This window comes from Drosophila hydei, unplaced genomic scaffold, assembly GCF_003285905.1.
Source record: "Drosophila hydei strain 15085-1641.00,03,60 unplaced genomic scaffold, DhydRS2 tig00000413-arrow-arrow-pilon, whole genome shotgun sequence".
In the NCBI taxonomy this organism is placed as follows: Eukaryota; Metazoa; Arthropoda; class Insecta; order Diptera; family Drosophilidae; genus Drosophila; species Drosophila hydei.
This window is the reverse complement of record NW_022045725.1, coordinates 177,374-198,891: the sequence shown is the minus strand read 5'-3', so window position 1 is coordinate 198,891 and position 21,518 is coordinate 177,374. Positions and strand designations below refer to the sequence as shown.

Genomic DNA, 21,518 nt, shown 5'->3' with positions numbered 1-21,518 from the left:
TAATTAAAATCTAGATTCCGATAAGCTAGCTCAGCGAGAGAGACATCAGACATGAAAAATGTATGCTAAGGATAAAAGCAGACGATAAAAGTTGCTCCAGTTTGACATGGCTGGAGCTAAGGGCGACATGCATTATGGATGCTTCAGCTATTTTAAGTAGAGGAGCTGCCCTAGCCGATGCCTTCGATAAGGCTGAGGTTGAATGGCCACACAGAAACACAAACGGAAAAACGCCATAAAGTGGAGCAAGTGAAACAGAAACTTAGCTCCGGCCACTTCACAGGCCCAGCACGGCACAGCAGAGGAATGCTAACATTTTAAGCACTCACAAAACACATTTGCATTTCTGTTGCACATTCAGGCACAACGAACGCGGATAACCTCAGCTTCGAGCTGAGTGTGTGTAGGTGTGCAGAGTGTGTGTAGGTAGGTGAGTGTGTGTGTGTGTGTGTGTGTGTGACTTAGTCAGGAGTTTTGACTTAGGTTCGGTTTATGTCAGGATATGCCCGTTTCAAGCACAATATGGAGCGTGCAGCGTGCCGGCCGTGGTGCAGTGGTGCAGTGGTGCATGGCCATCATAAATACAGCCACTGACTGACTGACTCACTGACTGACTGCTAGCCCAAATGCATCCGTGAATTCGTAAATCGCCTGCGCTTTTAACACCTAGCCAAACAAACATCAATGGAGCGCTGCGACGGCAAATGTAAATTTGTATTTTATGAGCTTCAGACCTGGGGCCCTTATCCGTAAACGGGAGTCGTACCCAAACCTCTGAGCAAAACTCTGAGCAGTGGAGGGGGCAGCATCATCTGCGTGAGATGTGTGCCAGAGCTTTTCACATTTGACTTTTTGTTTATGCATCAGTCGAACGGAACAGCTGCCGGCCATAAAAAATAGAAAAGTAAAATGACCAGAGTAAGGCCTGGTACTGGCCCCTACCTGGCACACAGCCACGCCCACGCACAGCATCTTCGAAGTGGGCGCTAATCAAATGCTAGCCTACTACTTTTCTCGTCAGAGTTCATGTTGCTGGCACGAAATGTCAACTGCATGTTAAAACTGTGCTAAAAGGTGGCAACCCTATAAATATAGTAACTACTTGCTAAATGCATACGTGTGTGTGCATTTAACAGGCAGCTGCACTTAGCGCAGTAATTGAGCTAATAACATTGAAGCTCGGAGAAAACTTTGACTGCAAGTCAAACTACCTCGTCTTGATGTCAAAGTTCATGTTAAAGTGTGTTTTTATTTGTTTCAAACCTAATGTTAACTGAGTGTTTAATTGACCATAAATGTACTCATCAAAAATATTAATTTATTTAACAGCTGCATTCAGTTCGATGATAAGTCTAAGTCTCGAGGTTAAAGTTATTGTTAATTTGATTTGAGCTTACCTTGCAAAGCGCCACGCCCGTATCCAGACGATCCATAAAGTTCTCTGCCTTGATGTCAAGCTCCGGGTAGAGAGTGCTCAGCCATTCAGCGAGATCCTCTTTCATCGCCTCCAGATACTCTTCACTGGACTTGAATGGCCTGAAAGGCCGCGCCTCGAGCATTGCCATGGCGCCCTAGGTTTGGTTGATAGTTTAATTGAGTCACTCGCTTGTCAACTCGTTCTATTCGTTCTTCTATTCGTTTCCCTGTTACGCGTTACTCAACACTGTCTGAGGATGTGGGGGAAAAAGGTTTCAATTTATAACCAATTGCCGTGCATGGATTTCACACGCTCTTCACTTAGCGTTGGTCCAACACCGGCGAGTCGTGCATTGTCTCGTTCGTTTAGATAAGAGAGAATCGTTACTAGATCTCTCACTCTCTCTCTCCCTCTCTCTTTTTCGCTCTTACTCCCACTGCTTGTCTCTCTATTAAAGCTTTTACTCGTTATTTCCTTTAAAGTTCTGCAAAGATAGTTAGTAGAATAGATAATTAGATAAATAGGTAATTAATAAAAGTTACAAATTTGTTAGTCCAAGAGCATATCGAGTGTTTCATTTTCACGTTCCGCTTGCAAAAGAGCGTGTTATACATTGTGAATCAAAATCTTAAGCTTCAGAGCAGAAAAATATACGATAAGAATAATAAGAATTCAGTTAAAATGGAAATGTGTGTTTCATTCCAGTGTTCCACCTGAGAAAAAGACGACAAAACGCATAAAAACTAATATAAAAAGTCTTAGCTAAGCTAAATAATTATACAATTATAGTGAAATTCTTAGCGAATGTTTCATTCCAACATTCCTTACTTAAAGGTAATGAAAGAATTGCAGATTCTTTAGCTACAATGAAAAGAAGTCAGGTATAAACAAGGAATCAATCTGTAGCAAATATTATATCAAGCGTTTTATTCCAACGTTCCAATATGTTATAAAACAGAAAACATAAAAAACTGAACTAGAACCATAAATCTTTCGCTAATTTTGAAGGAAGTGTTTCATTCCAGCGTTCCACTTGCCACTCTGACATTGGGTACAACGAAAAACCGAAAAGTCTAGCGTAAATCATGAAATGATACATCTTAAGCAACAGTTAACTCGAGTGTTTCATTCCAGCATTCCATTTACCATGTGTCAAATAAATAAGAGAAATAACGAAGAGCCTGGGATAAAACATGATATTATAAATCTTAGTGTTTCATTCCAGCATTCCATTTACCAGTATGCATATGAAGCTGATAAAATATTAATGAATAAAGATAAACGAATGCAATTGAAACAATATTTAACAGCCAGCCGGACAGCAAGAACGTGAATAAATGAATAAACGAGCGAACGCTAAAAGGCATTTCGCATGAGCATTCTTGTCGAAAGTGAAAAGCGGAACATGCCTGCATAACAACTGAATATAACTAATGAACTCCACGTTCAGGAATCTGATTAAGATATAAAAAAAAAAACAAAAAAAAAAAAAACAAAAAAACACTCGGACACCCAAGCGAGATCAAGTGGTATCATAAATTTCAATATGTGCATTTCCCATTAAATCTGCATTCCAAATGCATATTTGCTTTTAATGGATTGTCACAATTCGCCAGCTAGCTGCCACATGCAGCAGCAACGGCGGCAGCAGCAGCAGCAATATATTGCCCCCTCCTGCTACCTGCCGCGCTGTGGCTGTGCCAATGAATGAATGTGGATTGAACGAGCGGCGCAAATTTATGACTATGGAACTGCAGCTGACATAATTGTGGGATACAAAACCACAATAGCAACAGCAACAATGAAATCAACAACAGCAGCAGCAGCAACATCATGCAGCAGCAGCAGCGCAGCTGAAGCAAAGCAGCAACAGCTACAATAACGTGAGCAAACAGCAGCAGCAAGAACACAGCTAGAGCAACTATAGCAGCAGTAGAAGCTACAACATTATCTATAGCACCAGTCATAGCAACAGCAACATCAACAGCAAGAGCAACAGCAACAGCAAGCAGCAGCAGCAGAAACAGAGGCAACAACATCAAAAGAAGCAGCAGCAGCAACAGCTACAACAATGTGCGCAAATAGCAGCAGTAAGAACACCAGCAACAGCAGATGCAGTAGCTGCAGCTAGAGCAACAGTAACAGCAACAGCTTAAGCAATCAGAGCAGCAGCAGCAATAGCCACGGCAACAACAGCAGCAGCAGCAGCAGCAGCACAAGAAACTACAACATTATCTGTAGCAGCAGCCACAGCAACAACAAGAATAGCTGTAACAGCAACAGCAACAGCAACAGCAGCCGCAGCTGCAATGCAAGCGACAACAGTCAACATAATATAAATAAAATCAATAAATAAGACAGAAAAGTATATACACACAGGTGTATATATATATATATATATATATATATATATATATATATATATATATATATAATACATAATATATATATATTGCTGCTGGGCACCAGGTTAATCGAATTGCCAGCGGCAACAGCAATGGCCAAAGAGGTAGGGCGCGTGGGGCTGGCAGCAGGTAACTACATAACATAAGTCGCATCTCGCATGCCCCTTGACACCGCCCTCAACTGGCCAGGCAGCGAGCAGAGCTAATTAGCGGTAAAGCTCAATTGAACTGTGAACTTCAGACTGTGCGCTGCAAGAGGTTTGTGGCAGGCGAAGATTAATGTGGCAACCGCAGCAACATCAGTTGCTTGGCCGCGGCTAAATGTCTCGTCCGTTCAAAAGCAAATCCCGAATTAACCAAGGCTAATCCAGCCATAAAACTTATCGCTTATCTATTTATCAAATTGCAGTTGTTGCTGTTGCTGTTGCTGTTACTGATGTTGCTGCTGTTGCATAAGCTGTTGCAATTTGCACGAAGCATGCGAATTCAATCATTACGCCGACCTTGCCGCTGCCGTAGCCGTAGCCGTAGAACCCATTGAAGTTCGTGACATCGTTTTGACTACAGTGAACCCTCAGTAAGCTTGATTTTAGTGTCGATTTTCCCTATCTCACTCAATTAATCAGATACTTGAAATATTTATTTGATTTCATATATTTTGCCAGCCAAACATATTTCATAATTTCATTGAGCTCATCTTATACGTCTTATGTACTTTAACTTATGCTTTATACCATAATTAATCTCCTCAATGCTAAATAGTTGTGTTTTATACTTTAAAATTTAGTTTAGTTTCATTGCTATACCAAAGATCATCGATCTCATACGACATTCTTATAGTTTATGCTTCATCCACTTATAAATCAATTAATAAACGCATCTCTTATACTTTATACTAAGCTTTCGCAACTCTTATACTATATACCTCTCGTAGCTTATACCAAGTCTTTTGTATTTTGTATCAAGCCTCTTGATTCTTTGTATACCCCAACTTACTACCTTATACGAAATAACTTTAAACTCTATACCAAAACTCTTCAGTCTTATACTTGTTATACTTTTTACAAGGCATCGTATACCAAACCTTTTTCATTTTATACATGGGCTTCTATATCTTACACCACATTTGTTTATCTTCTACCAATAACGCTTTCTCTTATACCCATTCTAAACTCCTTCTTCTAACTTATATCTAACCTCTTCTACGCAACAGTAAGCCGCTTATTTCTTACTCTTATACCGAGGCACTGTTACTGCCTGATTCTTCTTCTAATTTGATCTATAAATTATACCCAGAAATATTTGCCCAGGCTATATATAGAACGACTTCCTTTCTGTTCTTCCTATTCTTCTTCATACTTTATATTATAATCCTTTTTTAACAACTGTCTTATATTGTATAATTTATGCCTTATGCGCAAGGCAACGGATGCAAAATTTCGACTTTCTTTTGAGCAATTTTCTCGCAGGAAAAAAGAAACTCAATTCGTATAAAGTAACAATAAAATTGAAAACTTTAAGAACCTCGCTGTGGAGCATAGTCGACTGCGTAATACTCGCTCGACATTTATCGATAAATTGATGATGCTGTTATAGTGTCTACAAATCGGAATTCAAGGCGTCTAGCCTGCGGTTTCCACTGCTGTACAACGAATATACTCCTCTTCCGCATGGCGAACGAGTATTCAGAAGAAAAAACTTAATTCAACAAAAGAAAAACAATCGCGTATGCAATCGCATTTCGGTTTTGGTTTCGGCTTTGGCTTTTCGTACTCTTTTCTGGTTTTATTTGTATTTTTTTGCTCTTTTTGTATTTTTTCACTATTGCCATTTATATAACGTCACAACGTGGTCTTAATTAGGCTCCAGCTTTAGCCCGTTTACTTAACTCACGGCTCGAATTAAAAACAAGCAAAACTTAATACGACGAACAATAAGCGAAAGCTAAATATGTGCTATATATACGTATATATACTGCGAGCACGACGAAGCACAGATACACTAGCTAAGCATGGATACTCACAGGGACTCTGCGTCTACTACTATGTATCTATATCTGAATCCTGTATGTTCTTGATGAGCGTCAACAGTCGAGTCGACTTGACTTGTCCCAGTCAAATAGAGAGAAGCAGAATGAGAGAGAAAAGAGAGAGAGGAGGGAGGAGAGGAGGGAGGAGAGGAGGGAGGAGAGAGGAGAGAGGAGAGAGGAGTGAGGAGACAGTAGTGAGGAGAGAGGAGTGAGGAGAGAGGAGTGAGGAGAGAGGAGTGAGGAGAGAGGAGAGAGGAGTGAGGAGAGAGGAGTGAGGAGAGAGAGGAGTGAGGAGAGAGAGGAGTGAGGAGAGAGAGGAGTGAGGAGAGAGAGGAGGGAGAGGAAGAGGAGGAAGTGGAAGTGAAAGAGGAGGGAGAGGAAGAGGAGGGAGAGGAGGGAGAGGAGGAAGAGGAGGAAGAGGAGGGAGAGGAGGAAGAGGAAGAAGAGGAAGAAAAGGAGGGAGAGGAGGAAGAGGAAGAAGAGGAAGAAAAGGAAGAAGAGGAAGAAGAGGAAGAAGAGGAAGAAGAGGAGGACGAGGAGGAAGTGGAGGACGAGGAGGAAGTGGAGGACGAGGAGGAAGTGGAGGACGAGGAGGAAGTGGAGGACGAGGAGGAAGTGGAGGACGAGGAGGAAGTGGAGGACGAGGGGGAAGTGGAGGAAGTGGAGGAAATGGAGGAAGTGGAGGACGAGGAGGAAGTGGAGGACGAGGAGGAAGTGGAAGAAGAGAAGGAAGTGGTTGAAGAGAAGAAAGGGAAGGAAGGGGAGAAAGGGGAGAAAAAGGAGAAACAGGAGAAAGAGGAGAAACAGGAGAAAGAGGAGAAACAGAAGAAAGAGGAGGAAGGGAAAGAAGAGGAAGAAAAGGAAGAGGAGGAAGAGGAGGAAGAGGAGGAAGAGGAGAGAGATAGAGGGATCTTCAGCTGCATCGTTTTCATACATTTCATATTTATGAGCTTCACTGCACCACACAAACTTGATCAATCGACGATCTCTCATCAATTTATTAAATAAAATTGATATATTTATTCGATCTGAAGCAGATATTGCTTTAAGATACAATATAGTCACAAAGGGTTTCCAGTGATCATTTGATTAATAAATAGATGCATAAGTATCTAGAAGTAATATCAACCCAAAATTAATATAAAGACTGAATATTATGTTCCGTATGGACTGGTAAGGAAAACTTCTTAAGTATTCCATAATAATTCCACAATTTATAGTCTACACAGTTCTAAAATGTTTCTGGATTCGACGTCAAATCTTTAATGCATCTAGAAGAATCTCTATATATTGTTGGGAAACAAAGTTTTCGTTTGGAAAGTATTTCTAAGTGCTAAAATGAAATTCAGAATGTATTCGGGGGGGTCATCGCGTGATCGAGACCTGAATGGAGCCACGGATATTTAATGACGTTACGTGGGTTTTTCTTCAGCTGAATATTGCTTAATTAGTGGCATTGATTGGTGGGCTAGGTGGGCAGATAAAGCGTTTGGCGTAAGCTAGTTATTTTTGGTGTTTTGTGCAACTTTTGATTGGAAATTGTAGCAAAACAATGCGCCCCGGGGTTCGGAGTATTTGGGTGGTACGATGTGATGAGCTCGCATTCGGGGGTTGTGTAAATTTGCGTAGCTCGATCGACTGATCGATCGAATAGACGGACGGCTATATGAATAAATAAATGAATGAATGAATGAGTGTGCGAGTGTATGTGCATACACACATACGTATGCAGACATATCAACGGTGATCGATCGCACCGATCAAATGGTTCCGACTGCCACGCCCCCCCACTGAGTTAGCTTGAATGGAATATGCAAATTTGCGCATATTAATATTGATTTGCATGTATTTCGCTTTGTTCGCCTCTTTCTTCGGCTAGTCAAATTCCATTTCGATTTCGGATTTCGAATTTCGATTTCGAACTTTGATGTTTCAGTTGCTGTTTAAATGATTAGCGGTATTTTTGAAAGTGAATTTTAATTAAAAATCCCAAATTGTGCATAGGATGCACTCATCACAATCGCCAGAGCCAACGTAATTCGCATGCTTATAAGGTCACTCGCCAGTTAGCCATCCCCAAAACCGACTAGAAAACACCCTACACATAAGCTTGTTGTGCAAGAAATGTTGCTTCATTTGCGCAACATTGTGAAATAAACTCGCACTTCAAAAGATGCTGACATTTTTGACTAGTTTCGAAAAACTTTTAATTGTCGAATTTCGGGATTCATTTGCTCGAATTGTAAACTTAATTTCGAAAGCGAGAGTTGTAATAGCCATCGAAACTAGGCATCGAAACAACATCCGACATCCGTCAAAGTTGAATTCCTAGAGGAGCCTCAATTTGCACCAAGGATTTGACGCACGTAGATCAAGCTCGATGCAATGAATGCTACAGAAGCCAATATACCCCATGAGTTAAAGGCAAACTTGTCTGGCGATTAAATCTCTTTTGTTTTGCCTTTTTTTTTTGGCGAATCGCAATTTGAATTTGTCGCACGCATTTCGAAATTCGTTGCGAATTGGGAACGACAGCACCGATGAGTTTACTAACCAGCATTAACTTTCTTGATATGGCATAGTCGTCCTTGCTTAGGAAAGCGACAGAGTTGGGATATCAATAAATATCCGATTTGAATTCGAAATTTACTTCACTTTTTTCTTAATTCTAACAATTAGGCACTTTGTTTATTGTTGTTTAAGTTTGTCTTATGAAGTGTTCAGTTCTCCTTTATAACTTGTGCTCCGAATCAGAACTAAACTTTACGCCAGCCCGAACTATAACTGTTTGTGGAGCTCGACTGAAAGGGGTCCCACTGTCCTCTCTTTCTGTCTCTCTCTGAGAAGAGTTAATATAGTAACAGCGTCTGTTTCATGCAAACTAAATCGAAAGACTATATCAATCAGCTACGCTAAACACATTTTATTGTATACAAAAGCTTGTTTTGTTTCTAGTTTTCAGATAACACGAAATTCTATTGGAAATTTGTATACTATATCGTACGAAAACACATGTTACAGCTGAACTATACGTTTTGAAATCTCAATACAGAAATCTAACTGTGTCGTATACCTAGATTAGCAACAGAAACCCAATAAGAGTGATCTAAACGGCAGTGCTCGACTCGAAGATACTCCGACTCCGACGCAGCCAAATGATTGTGCCAAGGAATTCGTAATATGTGTAGCCTTCACAGTTCGATTAGTATCGATACTTATCGATTAATTAAATGAAATGAGTTATCGAATGATAAACTTCAAGTCTTTAAGGCTTCAAGGATCTAATTTTTAGTAGCTTAGGAAATCGCTGAGTTTATATGTAGAGACGTCAGCTCAGCTTGTTCTCCTGTTCAGGAATATATATATATATATATACATTAACCAATTTACCACACCTCCTTGCAGAGCATGAAAATGAAATGCAAACGATGTCTTTAAATGATATCAAAGCAATTGCTTTAATAGATTTGTTCGGTTTCGGTTTCAATTTCAATTTCAATTTCGATTTTTGTGTCTCAGTTTATGATAGTTTCTATTTTCAATTTGGTAACAATTTATTGAACGCTTTTTTCATTATCACTCGAATCAAGTCGAGTTGCTGATAGCCTTTCTTCTTCTTCTTCTTTCATTTACGAAATTGGTGGTGTGCATGTACGAGTGGCTCTCCGTCTGTGGCGCTGCGGAGCTGTGGATAGGTGCTTCAACATGCCGTTAAGTGTGAATTGCCAAATGACAGCCAAAAGTGCAACAATACTAACAACACTAACAACAACAACAACAACAACAACAACAAAAGGCACTTTCGAGCACTGCTTGAGAAAAGACAAAAAAATTGTAACAGCTACAAAAAAAAAAACAAGAGAGTGAAAAAATAATTGTTGACGCTTTCAATTAACAATTGCCGTTTGATAAATGAGACAGCTTGTTGCAATGCCTTACTATATAGTTAATTGCTGCTGTTGTTGTTGTTGTTGTTGTTGTTGTTGTTGTTGTTATTGGGTCACACACTCCGAGCTGCTTTCGTTATTGCACAATAGCGATTGGAGCGCATTGCGGGCGTTGTTAGCTCATGCGAACTTGATCTACTGCCAACAGATTCGAAAGAGAGTTCAAGCAACTGCTATGCACTTCTAGCTTCGCTTCGCCATAGATCGATATCGGCATCGATATCGATGGCCATATCGATTACCAGCCACAAGTGATACGTCCGTGCAACTGCAACTACCTCAACATTGCAGCACAGTCGCTGGCTGCCAGTCGACCTGCGGCCCCACTCGCCACGCTGTGTGCCACATGTGGCATGAATTTGTAGCGTTTGTTGCACTTCGCTGCTGTCACATTTCAGTGTCGAGGTTTTCGTTTCTTCTATTCATCTATAGATTGCAATGTTTGCAGTTGGCCTGCAGAAGACGCGGCAAATGGGGCAGACAACATTCAGGGACCATGATTTTGACAGCGCTCTCTATATGTAACGTGTGTGTGCATGCCACATGAGTGCCATTTCGAGTGCGGGAATCAATGCTGCAACAACAACAGCTGCACTCAAGTGCAAGAGTTATTTTCACAAGTTATTATCTATCCATTTATCCATTGAGCCAACAGCACAACAGGCACTTCACATGCAACAGCTCAACACCCTATATAGACCCCCTACCGCTACACCGCCCCGCCCTGCCCTGCCCTGCCCGCACACCCCTCTGCAAACACCCTTTTCTGGCGCCCCGGCCCCTTATCCCCTAGCCTCTTAGCATGGGCTGGCATTTAAAGCCCTGTGATGGATGCGTTCGCTGCGCGTCGCGGCTGTTGCTCACTTTGTATACCCTGCAAAGGGGAGGCAAGAAGCGGGCCATGCCTAGCCATTCCAGAGCTAAGAAATGTTTGCCGTCTCATCTAGATAAAGCACTGATTTCAAGTAGTATATATAGCATAATATATATATATATATGGATAGATCAGATATAGATAGATTAAATAGATATATCAAATAGATAGATCAAATAGATAGATGACATAGATAGATTATATATTATGTATATATTCACTTATGCACTTCATATAGCTATTCCCAACTTCCTTGACTCAACTGACCACGAGTTCATTTATACTATAAATATATCTACTATATAGTTACTCGATCCAAGGAGTTGTAGAACCTATAAGCTCATCAATTACAGAGTATTTGATGGTTGGGCCTAGCTTAAGTTTTATAAACTTTTTCATATTTTCTTTCCATCAGCTTAGTTGCTCTCTCTCTCTCTCTCTCTCTCTCTCACTCTCACACTCTCTCTTTATCTCACTGCGTGTGTGTGGCTTTTGTTCGTGCTGCATTTCCATATGTGCAGCAATGGCATTGTCATCGCCAACGTCATCATCATCATCATGACTGTCATCGTCATCGTCATTGTTGCCATAAATGTCGCCACTTGATTTTTTAGGGTAAATGCACTGAACGCGCCCAGTCAAGGAAAATCAATAGAGACATCCATCGCCCAGGCGGCGCCGCCTCAGACAAAGGATTCCAACTAGTCGCCGCTGCTCCCACTTCCTCTCTCGCTCTCTCGCTCTGCCGACTGCAGCTCCTTTTCCGGGCAGGCATTGGTCATTGGCCATGAGCCACATTGAGTCACTGAGAGCGGCTGGCGGGGGCGTCGGAATAGCGTTGACTAAAAGGACGACGACCTTGGCTGCGTACTAAGAACTATATTAGATGGCGCTTGTGGGCGTAACTTAGTCACAGCGTGTTGCATGCAACGGCCACACAAATATGCCCCAAGCTGTGCCCAAAATCCGATTTTAACCTTGTTTGTTGCTTCGCTTATTATAAACAAACCAAACACAAATAAAAACTCAGTTGGGCAATACGATACTTGAGAGCAACAACAATTCGCATGCATGTGTGTGTGTGTGTCTGAGTATCTGCGTGTGTGTGTGTGTGTATATGCACAAGAACAACAACAACAGCAAAAACAAAACAGAGACAAGTTAAGAATTCGAAACAAGAAACGCAACTTAAGCTGCGTAGGTTTCTTAAGTAACTTCAAATGTTTTGATTAGACTTTAAATGACAACAACAACAACAACAACAAAGACAACAACGAAAAGCTGTGAATGCCAAATGGCAGACCAACTCGAACTCGCAGTCGAACTCACGAGTCGAAGTCCAAACACACAAAGTCGAAACTCGAACTCGAAGTCGAAGTCGAACTCATTTGCGCAGTCGCAGCCGCTGGCCGTTGAGTGTGGGTTGCCTCAACTTGAGAGAGAGAAAGACAGAGAGAGAGAATGGAGAATCGAGACATATGGTGACAAGGAGACAAGAGATCTGAGAACTGCGCACAAAAACCAAAAATATAAAAAAAACTGCCGCTGCCTCTTTTGTTTCTTTCCTAAAGAAAACCCGAACAATGTTTGCCCTCAGCCAGAGCTGAAATACACTGCAAAAAAAGATGAGGTAGCTGAGTTTGTCAGCTATGATCTGCTTATATGAATGCATCTGTATCTGTATCTGTATCTGTATCTGTATCTGTATCTGTATCTGTATCTGTATCTGTATCTGTATCTGTATCTGTATCTGTATCTGTATCTGTATCTGTATCTGTATCTGTATCTGTATCTGTATCTGTATCTGTATCTGTATCTGTATCTGTATCTGTATCTGTATCTGTATCTGTATCTGTATCTGTATCTGTATCTGTATCTGTATCTGTATCTGTATCTGTATCTGTATCTGTATCTGTATCTGTATCTGTATCTGTATCTGTATCTGTATCTGTATCTGTATCTGTATCTGTATCTGTATCTGTATCTGTATCTGTATCTGTATCTGTATCTGTATCTGTATCTGTATCTGTATCTGTATCTGTATCTGTATCTGTATCTGTATCTGTATCTGTATCTGTATCTGTATCTGTATCTGTATCTGTATCTGTATCTGTATCTGTATCTGTATCTGTATCTGTATCTGTATCTGTATCTGTATCTGTATCTGTATCTGTATCTGTATCTGTATCTGTATCTGTATCTGTATCTGTATCTGTATCTGTATCTGTATCTGTATCTGTATCTGTATCTGTATCTGTATCTGTATCTGTATCTGTATCTGTATCTGTATCTGTATCTGTATCTGTATCTGTATCTGTATCTGTATCTGTATCTGTATCTGTATCTGTATCTGTATCTGTATCTGTATCTGTATCTGTATCTGTATCTGTATCTGTATCTGTATCTGTATCTGTATCTGTATCTGTATCTGTATCTGTATCTGTATCTGTATCTGTATCTGTATCTGTATCTGTATCTGTATCTGTATCTGTATCTGTATCTGTATCTGTATCTGTATCTGTATCTGTATCTGTATCTGTATCTGTATCTGTATCTGTATCTGTATCTATAACGGTTATTGTAACTATCTGTAACTGTATCTGTAACAGTATACGTAACTGTATCTGTAACTGTAACTGTATCTGTAACAGTAACTTTAACTTCATCTGTAAATGTATCTATATATGTATTTGTATCTGTATCTGTAACTGTATATGACTTTGTATCTGCATCTTTTAGCTGTATCTGTATCTTTTAGCTCTATCTGTATTTGTGTTAGCTGCGTCTGTCTCGCGACTCTGTAACTGTCGTTCGCGTTATCCGCGTGATAAATAATCGACTCGCTGCTTGGGTGGCAGCAATGATGTCTGGCAAAACTTGCTGTAGCCTTTTCAGAAATAAAATACTTAAATGACAAATTAACCGAATATAGAATACCCTAGCAGACTTTCAAGCCAAAGCCACCTCAACTGTCTATCTAGATCATTGCATGTGAAAAAGAATCAGCTTAAATGCTGCATGATCAGATCTCATGGCTCGGCTGCAGCAGCGAATAGACCACTTCATATGATACAGAGTGTGCACTAAATAAATACATTTAGATATATTATTATTTTATATACATATATATATTATTATTATATATATATAGATATATATGTGCGCCTTTTGTGCATCACATATTTCGTTTACAAGTTTGTATACCCTTTGCTAGGGTATGCGAAAACAAATGCAGCTTTTTGTAGGAGTTGTTAATGTTGTTCTAAATGCTGTTGCTGCTGTTGCTGTTGTTGTTGCTGCTGTTGTTGCTGTTGCCGTTTCTAACTTCTTGAAGTGGCTTTCATTAAGCATAAGCGAACGTGTAAGTGCGGACTTGACCAAAAGATAAACGAGCTTCAAGGCGGCAAACTCAAGAGTTGCTTTTGTGTTATTGTTGCTGTTGTTGCTGCAGTTGTTGTTGTCGTTCTGAGCCGTATTGACTGAACTTGCTGTTGCTGTCGCTTGCTGCTCGTTTGGCCATCTCGCTCGGACGCAGCTGCGCATCTCAAACATTGTTTCTGTAGCTGAAGTTGAAGTTGAAGTTGGGTCTGCTGCTGTAGCTCTTGGTGTATCTTTGTATCTGTATCTTGAGCTGTTGCTGGCTGTGTGCGAGAGACCCGCACTTGACCTTGAACTTGTACAGGTTTACTTTTGTTTTCTTTGGCCGTTTGGCCGTTTGGCTGTGCCGTCGTTGGCCGCTCTTCAACTCTTGTGCGTTGCCTTTCTTTCGCTTTTATTTTGTTAAGCTTTGTTTTTGCTGCTTTTTTTTGTGCTTTCTGCTGTGCGCGCGAACCTAATCAGGCTTAATGCCGTTGCCGTTGCCACTTTATCGGAGCGAGCAGGATTATGAGCGACACCCCGAGCAAAAAAGATCGCGCTGAGACGAGACGCTTCCAGGAATCCCTTTTACAGCTTTCGACTTATGCAGAAAAACCCATTCGATACGTACTTTTAATTTCTATATATGCAAAGATTTATGCGATTTATGAACACACACTCACACACTCACACACACACGCACACACCTGTGGGGCATTTGTATCGTTGCTCAATCTGAATTCTCGAAACGCATTCCAATTGCTGCTCCATTCTCCATTCGCAAGAAATACGAACTAAATTTAGCTTTGTGTTTCGCTGCTCTGTCGTGAGTCTGAACCATCTAATCTCTCATGTGAATCCTCGAATTCCTTTATATTTGCATATTTTCTTCTCGGAATTCGAGTCAAGAAATATCTATTTTAAATACTCTCTTTCAGATAGTGTTTAGAGAACTTCTTGCCCGCTTCTAGCTCCTTTAGTTGCGACTGCTTCGCGCACTGCGACCCTTTGGCCAATGGGTTTTCAGAGCGCAACTAACACATGATATATATGGGCTAGTGTTACGGCACTGGAAATGCCATAGAATGCTTGGATCTAGCATGCATATATGGGATGCACACTTGCCACACGCGAAGCGTGACAATTTCCTCCTCAGCGCGTACGCCTTGGGCGGAGGCTATCGTTGGAGCTCGAAGCTCAGCTAGAATCAGTTGTTAGATAGATAGAGATAGAGCTGAGATAGACAGACAAATGACAGTTAAAGATGAGTTAAATGATAGCAGCGACATCTTGCAGGGCCACTGCCCAAGTCCGAATTGGATTTGTGGCACAGGGCAGCAGACAAAGCGATTTCAAGTGCAGACACAGACACAGATACAGATGCAGATGCAGATACAGCTGCAGCTACAGATACAATTGCAGATGCAGATGCAGATACAGATACAGATAGATCTTTGACAAATGACAAGGCAAAGTGTGTAACTGGAACCAGGTCCAGAGCTGGCGAGCAAGAGCTGTGACACAATTGCCTCATATTGTATGACAGCAACAGCAGCTAAACAAAATGCACGACTATTAGATACCCTATATATCAATAAAGGCATTCAATAGCTCATATACATAATTTCTAACTCTTAAAGCTGTCGAGTCTTTCTTATCGATACTTATCGGTATCGAAATGGCAAATAAGTTCAACAGCCTTGTTTTAGCCAGCTAATATACCCTGTCTCGAGCACAGTCAAGCATCAGCAGCGAGACAAGAACCAACTAACACAACTATAACAATAATAGAAATAAAACAAAACAAGAAAGATAAATAGACAGAGAGAGAGAGAGAGAGAGAGAGCGAGAGGGAAAGAGACAGCAAGTGAACGACAGATTGAGCTTGAGTTTTGAGCTCCAAGATCCGAGACTTGTGACTAGAGACTTGAGTCTGGACATGGACATGAACATAATTGGCATTTTGTTGCATTATCCACAGATCTACTGCTCAGCTGAGCGCTGCATCAGGTGAGAGTTATGCGCTGTTGTTAATTAACCATTTACGGCCTGATTGCAGCGACAGAGACAAAGCAAGCAAAGCTGACACAAAGATAAGCAAACAGACAGACAAACGTACAACCGGACAAATAGACAATCGGACAGCTCGTAGAGAGAAGTGTAACGAGGTCAGTTTGTATATATCTCACTCTTAGACGTCACACAGCTAGGCCAGGGAGACGCCTCAAAGGTTCAAAGTCAAATGTTTTGTGTCATCTTAGCCCTCACAGCTGAGCAGCAAACGAAGTAGACGAATTGAGGTAAGCGAAACGTCATTTGCTTGGAGGGTAATTAAAAATCAAATATATGATTTGTCTAACCGATATCAGACGAGTCGATAAATGCAACAGTTATCGATAAATAAATAAATGCATAGTTTTTTTGATGCAAGCACACTGCTTGCCGAGTGAAATGATCTCAAGGTGTTAAGCGATTAATCGATAATTGGTTATCGATAATTTTTTGAAAAACTTTTCAATCTCTAAAACTTTCAGTTTAGCCTCAGGACTTACTGTTTATCAAAAATGTTGCATAAAAAAGTTTTTCTAACAAATCAATACTTAAAAAATCGATTAATTCGATAAATTCCATTAGCCCAAGAGTTGAAAATTGATTTCCTAACTGTTAGCTTTGACTTACACTAAAAAATCATTGGCAATTATTAAACAAAGCTTATAATGTTCAACATAAATTGAGAAGTTGCGAAAATAAATCGATAAATTCATAAGAAATTCCATTATTTTAAAACTTACATTGTTTCTGGTCGCCGCGGCTGTTGCACTTGCTGCACATGTCGTTGTCTCCTCTTCAAACACACCTGCAAATAAAAAAGAAAACGAATTATTGTAACTGTAATTTATATAAATTTATATATCGATATATACACATATGTGTGTGTGTCTTTGTATAATATAGAGAAGGCATTAGTATGCAACACGCACTCGAAAGACGATCAATCCAATTGATGTATGGATATCAACCGGAAAACTAATTCGACTGCAACTCAAAGTGCGGCACGACTTTTGTCTTTTGCTCGCTAGGGCAAGGGGGCGTGGCGGGGGCAACTCGCGATATATATGTGTGTGCGTGTGTGTGTTTATAGTCGTAAATATATCTGAATAAGTACATTAACAGTTGGCAGCGAAACGGGTCAATCAACTGCCCAACTGCGTTGGGCGCACACGTTTCATAGCTGCCCCTTGCCTCCAACTGTCGCGAGCTCCACAGAAATGAAACAAAACCCGGTTGGTTGGCTTCCCCCCAGCTGGCTAAAGCTGCCCACCGGTTGGCCAAGTAGATAGCACGCACGTGATCTGCAGACCGAACACACAGCGAACGCACCAAATCTGAATGAAGAATTTATGAATGGAGCTGCGTCAATGCGTGAGCGAAATGAATGTGCGCGTGTGTGTGCGAGTGTGGTTTGTGTGTGCGTGTGTGTCTGTGTGAAGTGCGTGTGCTTGGCATGCTGGAGGATTCATATAATAACTAGCTAGCATGCACTATGCGCAATCTGCGACACAAAGATACAAATGTATCTTCAAGATACAAATGTATCTTTTAGCATGCGCACGTGCCGCAACAGGCGCATTGTAAAACGTTTATCGTTTATCGCTGCAATAACACAATTTGCCGATTGCTCTCCCTCTCTCTCTCTCTATGTCTCTCCCTCTCTCTCTCTCTCTCTGTTTATGTGCGGCATTCGAAATGGCTTTGCACTTTGTGGCATGCATATATTGTTGCAAGCAAAGGTTGGCTACTGTGCAAACTGCATCCGCAGTGGGATTTTTATAGATGTATCTGTAGCTGCAGCTGTATCTATATATACATACGTATATGTATCTGTATCTGTATCTGTATCTGTTTTGGCACGCATGTCTCGAGCTTCGACGCTCTGACGCATTGTCTGTGCGTGGCTCAACAACTTGAAATTGTGCCATAAACACGTTCTACAATTTCCGGCATGAGTGTTGGCGTTGTTGTTGCTGTCGATTGCTGTTGCTATTGCTGTGTTGTGTTGCTGTTGTTGTTTATTAGTTTCATTGATCATCATCATTACGCGCACTAATGCGCTCTGTTGTTGCTGTCTGTTCGGCTGCTGCCACATTTCAGATGCCCCAGCCCTCACCCGCCCCTGATTAGCTGACAGGTAAGCAAGCTGAAAACCCCCAATTTGACCTCTTGGCCTAATTGTAAACGTTTTGAACTCAGTACCATGATCGACACTTGCTCGCACGCCCGAACACAGCTAATGAATTACAACTTGAATCAACACTTGCCAAAATAAAGCGAAGAAAAGCAAAGATTGATGATCTTCAGCGGGCTGCAACTGCAGGTGGGAGCCACCTCCGGAGACTAGCCAGCAGAACAGCACTGAACAGCAGAATTGGGCACTGAATAGACTTAAACAGGGAAACCCTTAGCAACTGCAAACAAATGCAATTCGTTCAAGGAAACTTCATAGAGGGATGCCATATATTAGCAGCAATCGAACAGGAAATTGTTGTGTTGCTCGGACAAATTTTGATTAACTTGTATTTAAAGTTTATAGCGAATGAAGTATATTCCCACAGCAAAGCAGTATTTAAGTATATAACTATTTAGCCTTGGCAAATAGCAAACTTTAAAGGTCTTTTACCCGCCGAGCCATTGATATATTTGTGTCTCTTTAGAACCATCAATTATCTAGTGGCTTTACAATTTGGCAAACAAAATGATCAGTGATCGAGCCATAGAGGAAGCGCGAGGGAGAGAGAGAGAGAGAGAGGTCGATAGAGTTAGAGATAGGGAAACTATGAGCCAGGGCCGACGATCTAGCTGCAAGAGCTCAAACAGTTCGACCTTAGGCGACACACACCAAGACGACCAAGTGGTCTGCGCGCTCAACTGATCGTAAATTAAATAAAAATAAAAATAAAAATAAAAAAAATTTACTTTCGATTTTCGTGGGCCTAGCCGCAGATGGGGAATCGTTTTAGTAATTAATTTATGACTCTTGAGGGCAATTACATTACAGCTCTTTTTTTTTTTTTTTTTGTTTTGGATTGAATTGAAGGAAAGGGCCAAGCGATCGAGTTTCAAGATCGTGCCAACTATTGGAGACGCAATCATCTTCAATCATTAGCCAAAGACTGACCATATAACATCGTTTGTGATAATGATCGGGTAATCAGAAAACAGTGTGAATGCCAAGCCAATGGCATGTCAAATGATCTGGCCAAATGGCCTAGACAGCGCCTAGTTGACGATTGCCCAAAAGCCCAAAACAAAGACCCAAGCGCACGCACTTCATTTGATTTAGGGGTTTTCGACTCGATAGAGAAGAAGACGAAAAAAAGTGTCCCACGAGAGGCCCACATAAAACATAATCAACATAATAAACATGCCAACGGCATTATAATGAACTTGTGCATGGAGCACGAAAACGAACAACATACGAAAACCAAACAAATTCACAACCAATTTCAATTTCGATTCCAATTCCAAATCGAAATCGAAGCCCAGCAGGCCATCCAAGTCGTTGGTCAACTCGATTTGCTGCTTGCTTTGCTGGCCGACATGGAACCAGCAATTAAAATCTGTTTGAAGGCCTTTCGACAATGCTACACGCATAGAAAGTTTAATTTTTCTTTTGTTTTTGGTTAATTCGAAATCCATTTATTGCGTAAGATTCTCTGCCAAAACTTTCTTAGAAAGAAAGTCGATTTTCAACTAGAAGTGAGATCAAAAAGAATTTATAACTTGTTCAGATACTTTATACATGTGTGCGGTCTCTAAGCTCAGTGTGTATATTCATATAACTATCGATTATACTATTATTTTTCGTTATCGATAGCTTTATCATTTGGCTAATTTCGTTTAACATTCTAAAAACGTCATTTATGCTCAATTTCCTAGCTAGCTGTAGTTATCGATCATTTTATCATTTATCGAAACTCATTTTAAGCTTGTTATAATGACAAGGCTTAGCTGTATATAGGCTTACTATTGTCTATTGTCATTCACATAAATATATATTGTTTAGTAGCCGATTACCAATCGATATCGATAAATTTATAATGCAACTAACTTCACTGCAAGTCTCAAATGTTCTAAGTAATTTGCTTCGACATGCACATTACTTGTTTGGTATAGTTTCCCGGCCAGTATTGTTATCGATAACTTTATCGCTTGCCATTTCCGCAAACTCTTTAAGCATTCGCATGCACAACGCGTCGCTCCAGAGGCTGTTTGCCATATTTGCCAACGCCCAACGACCATCGTCCGCTGCATTAAAGCGCGATAGTATCTATACATATATTTAAATATATATATATATATATATATATATATATCTGTATATGTAAATATACATATGTATTATATATATTGTTCCGTCATATTTCATCGGCAATTGCCGCGATCGCCCTGCTGACAGGAGAGTTGACAGCCAACAACAACGTCGTCGCCGCTGGCAGGCGCCAATTGCATTAAAATGCTCGCAGTGGAGCGGCAGCCCAAGGAGCTGCGGGAGGATGGCAAGGTGGAGAGATGGGAGGCAGGGCATATGGTTTGTTAAATATTGATGATAATACAAGTAGAAAATATCGCAGAGACCCCAGCGAGCCGATTAATTGCCGGCAACTGCGCATGCATAGATAAATATTAATGTGAATAGCGTCTATTCCACCCCAGTGAACGAGGCACTCACACACTCACACACACACACACACACACTCGTTGTATGTAGCGAATGTGCCAAAGCCCAAACGAATTGCGCAGCGATAAATTACAAAGGAATTCGTAACGCCCAACGGTCAAAAAATTGAGGCGTAACGAGGCGCTAAGTTAAACCGATTTTAAGCAAGTCCCGTAAACTTGATTATAATCGGCAATAAGAATCTATCTCTATTACTAGCTGTCTCCATATAAACTGATTTACTTTGAACAATCCATTTGAAGTATGCTTAGCTTAGATATTTTTTATGTGTGAAAAGAGACGACGCCAAGCCTACTACCTTATAGAGAGAGTAAGAGTAAGTGAGAGAGAGTGGGTAAGAGGGAGTGAGAGAGAGAGTGAAAGAGTGAGAGAGTGAGCAAGTGAGCGAGCGAGTGAGCGAGCGAGTGAGAGAGATAGAGAGATAGATAGATAGAGAGAGAGAGAAAAAGAGGTCTTTCGACCAATCTATTAAACTTTCTATATATTTGTTATGTCTGTTATTTTCTGAATCTCTTTCCTGGTCTACCTTAGCCTACTTCTCTCTCTATTTGTTTCCCACTTTTCTCTCTATATCTTACTGATCTATACACCTCTATCTGCCTGTCTCGCTTTCGCTCGTTCTGTGTTTCTCTCTTTCTCTCTGCATCATTCTTTGGTCTTCTACCCCTCTCTTTCGCTCCCATTCTATCTTTAACTCTCATTTTTTTAGTCTCGCCCTCGCTCTTCTGCTCTCTCCGTATGTCTCTTCTC

The 21,518-nt window shown here is 40.8% G+C and overlaps 1 protein-coding gene across 3 annotated transcripts in view; it reads right to left on the bottom strand.

The window, feature by feature from the left end:
- Positions 1-21,518, bottom strand: part of LOC111597234 (GAS2-like protein pickled eggs) — a 70,711-nt gene that overhangs the window by 29,776 nt on the left and 19,417 nt on the right. For all 3 annotated transcript variants that reach the window (XM_030224212.1, XM_030224214.1, XM_030224213.1), the window contains 2 exons: positions 16,822-16,886; positions 1,398-1,901 (listed from right to left, as the gene is read on the bottom strand). In XM_030224212.1, coding sequence (XP_030080072.1) covers positions 1,398-1,565 — 168 coding nt within the window. In that variant the 5' untranslated portion in view covers positions 1,566-1,901; positions 16,822-16,886. The remainder of the gene's footprint in view (positions 1-1,397; positions 1,902-16,821; positions 16,887-21,518) is intronic.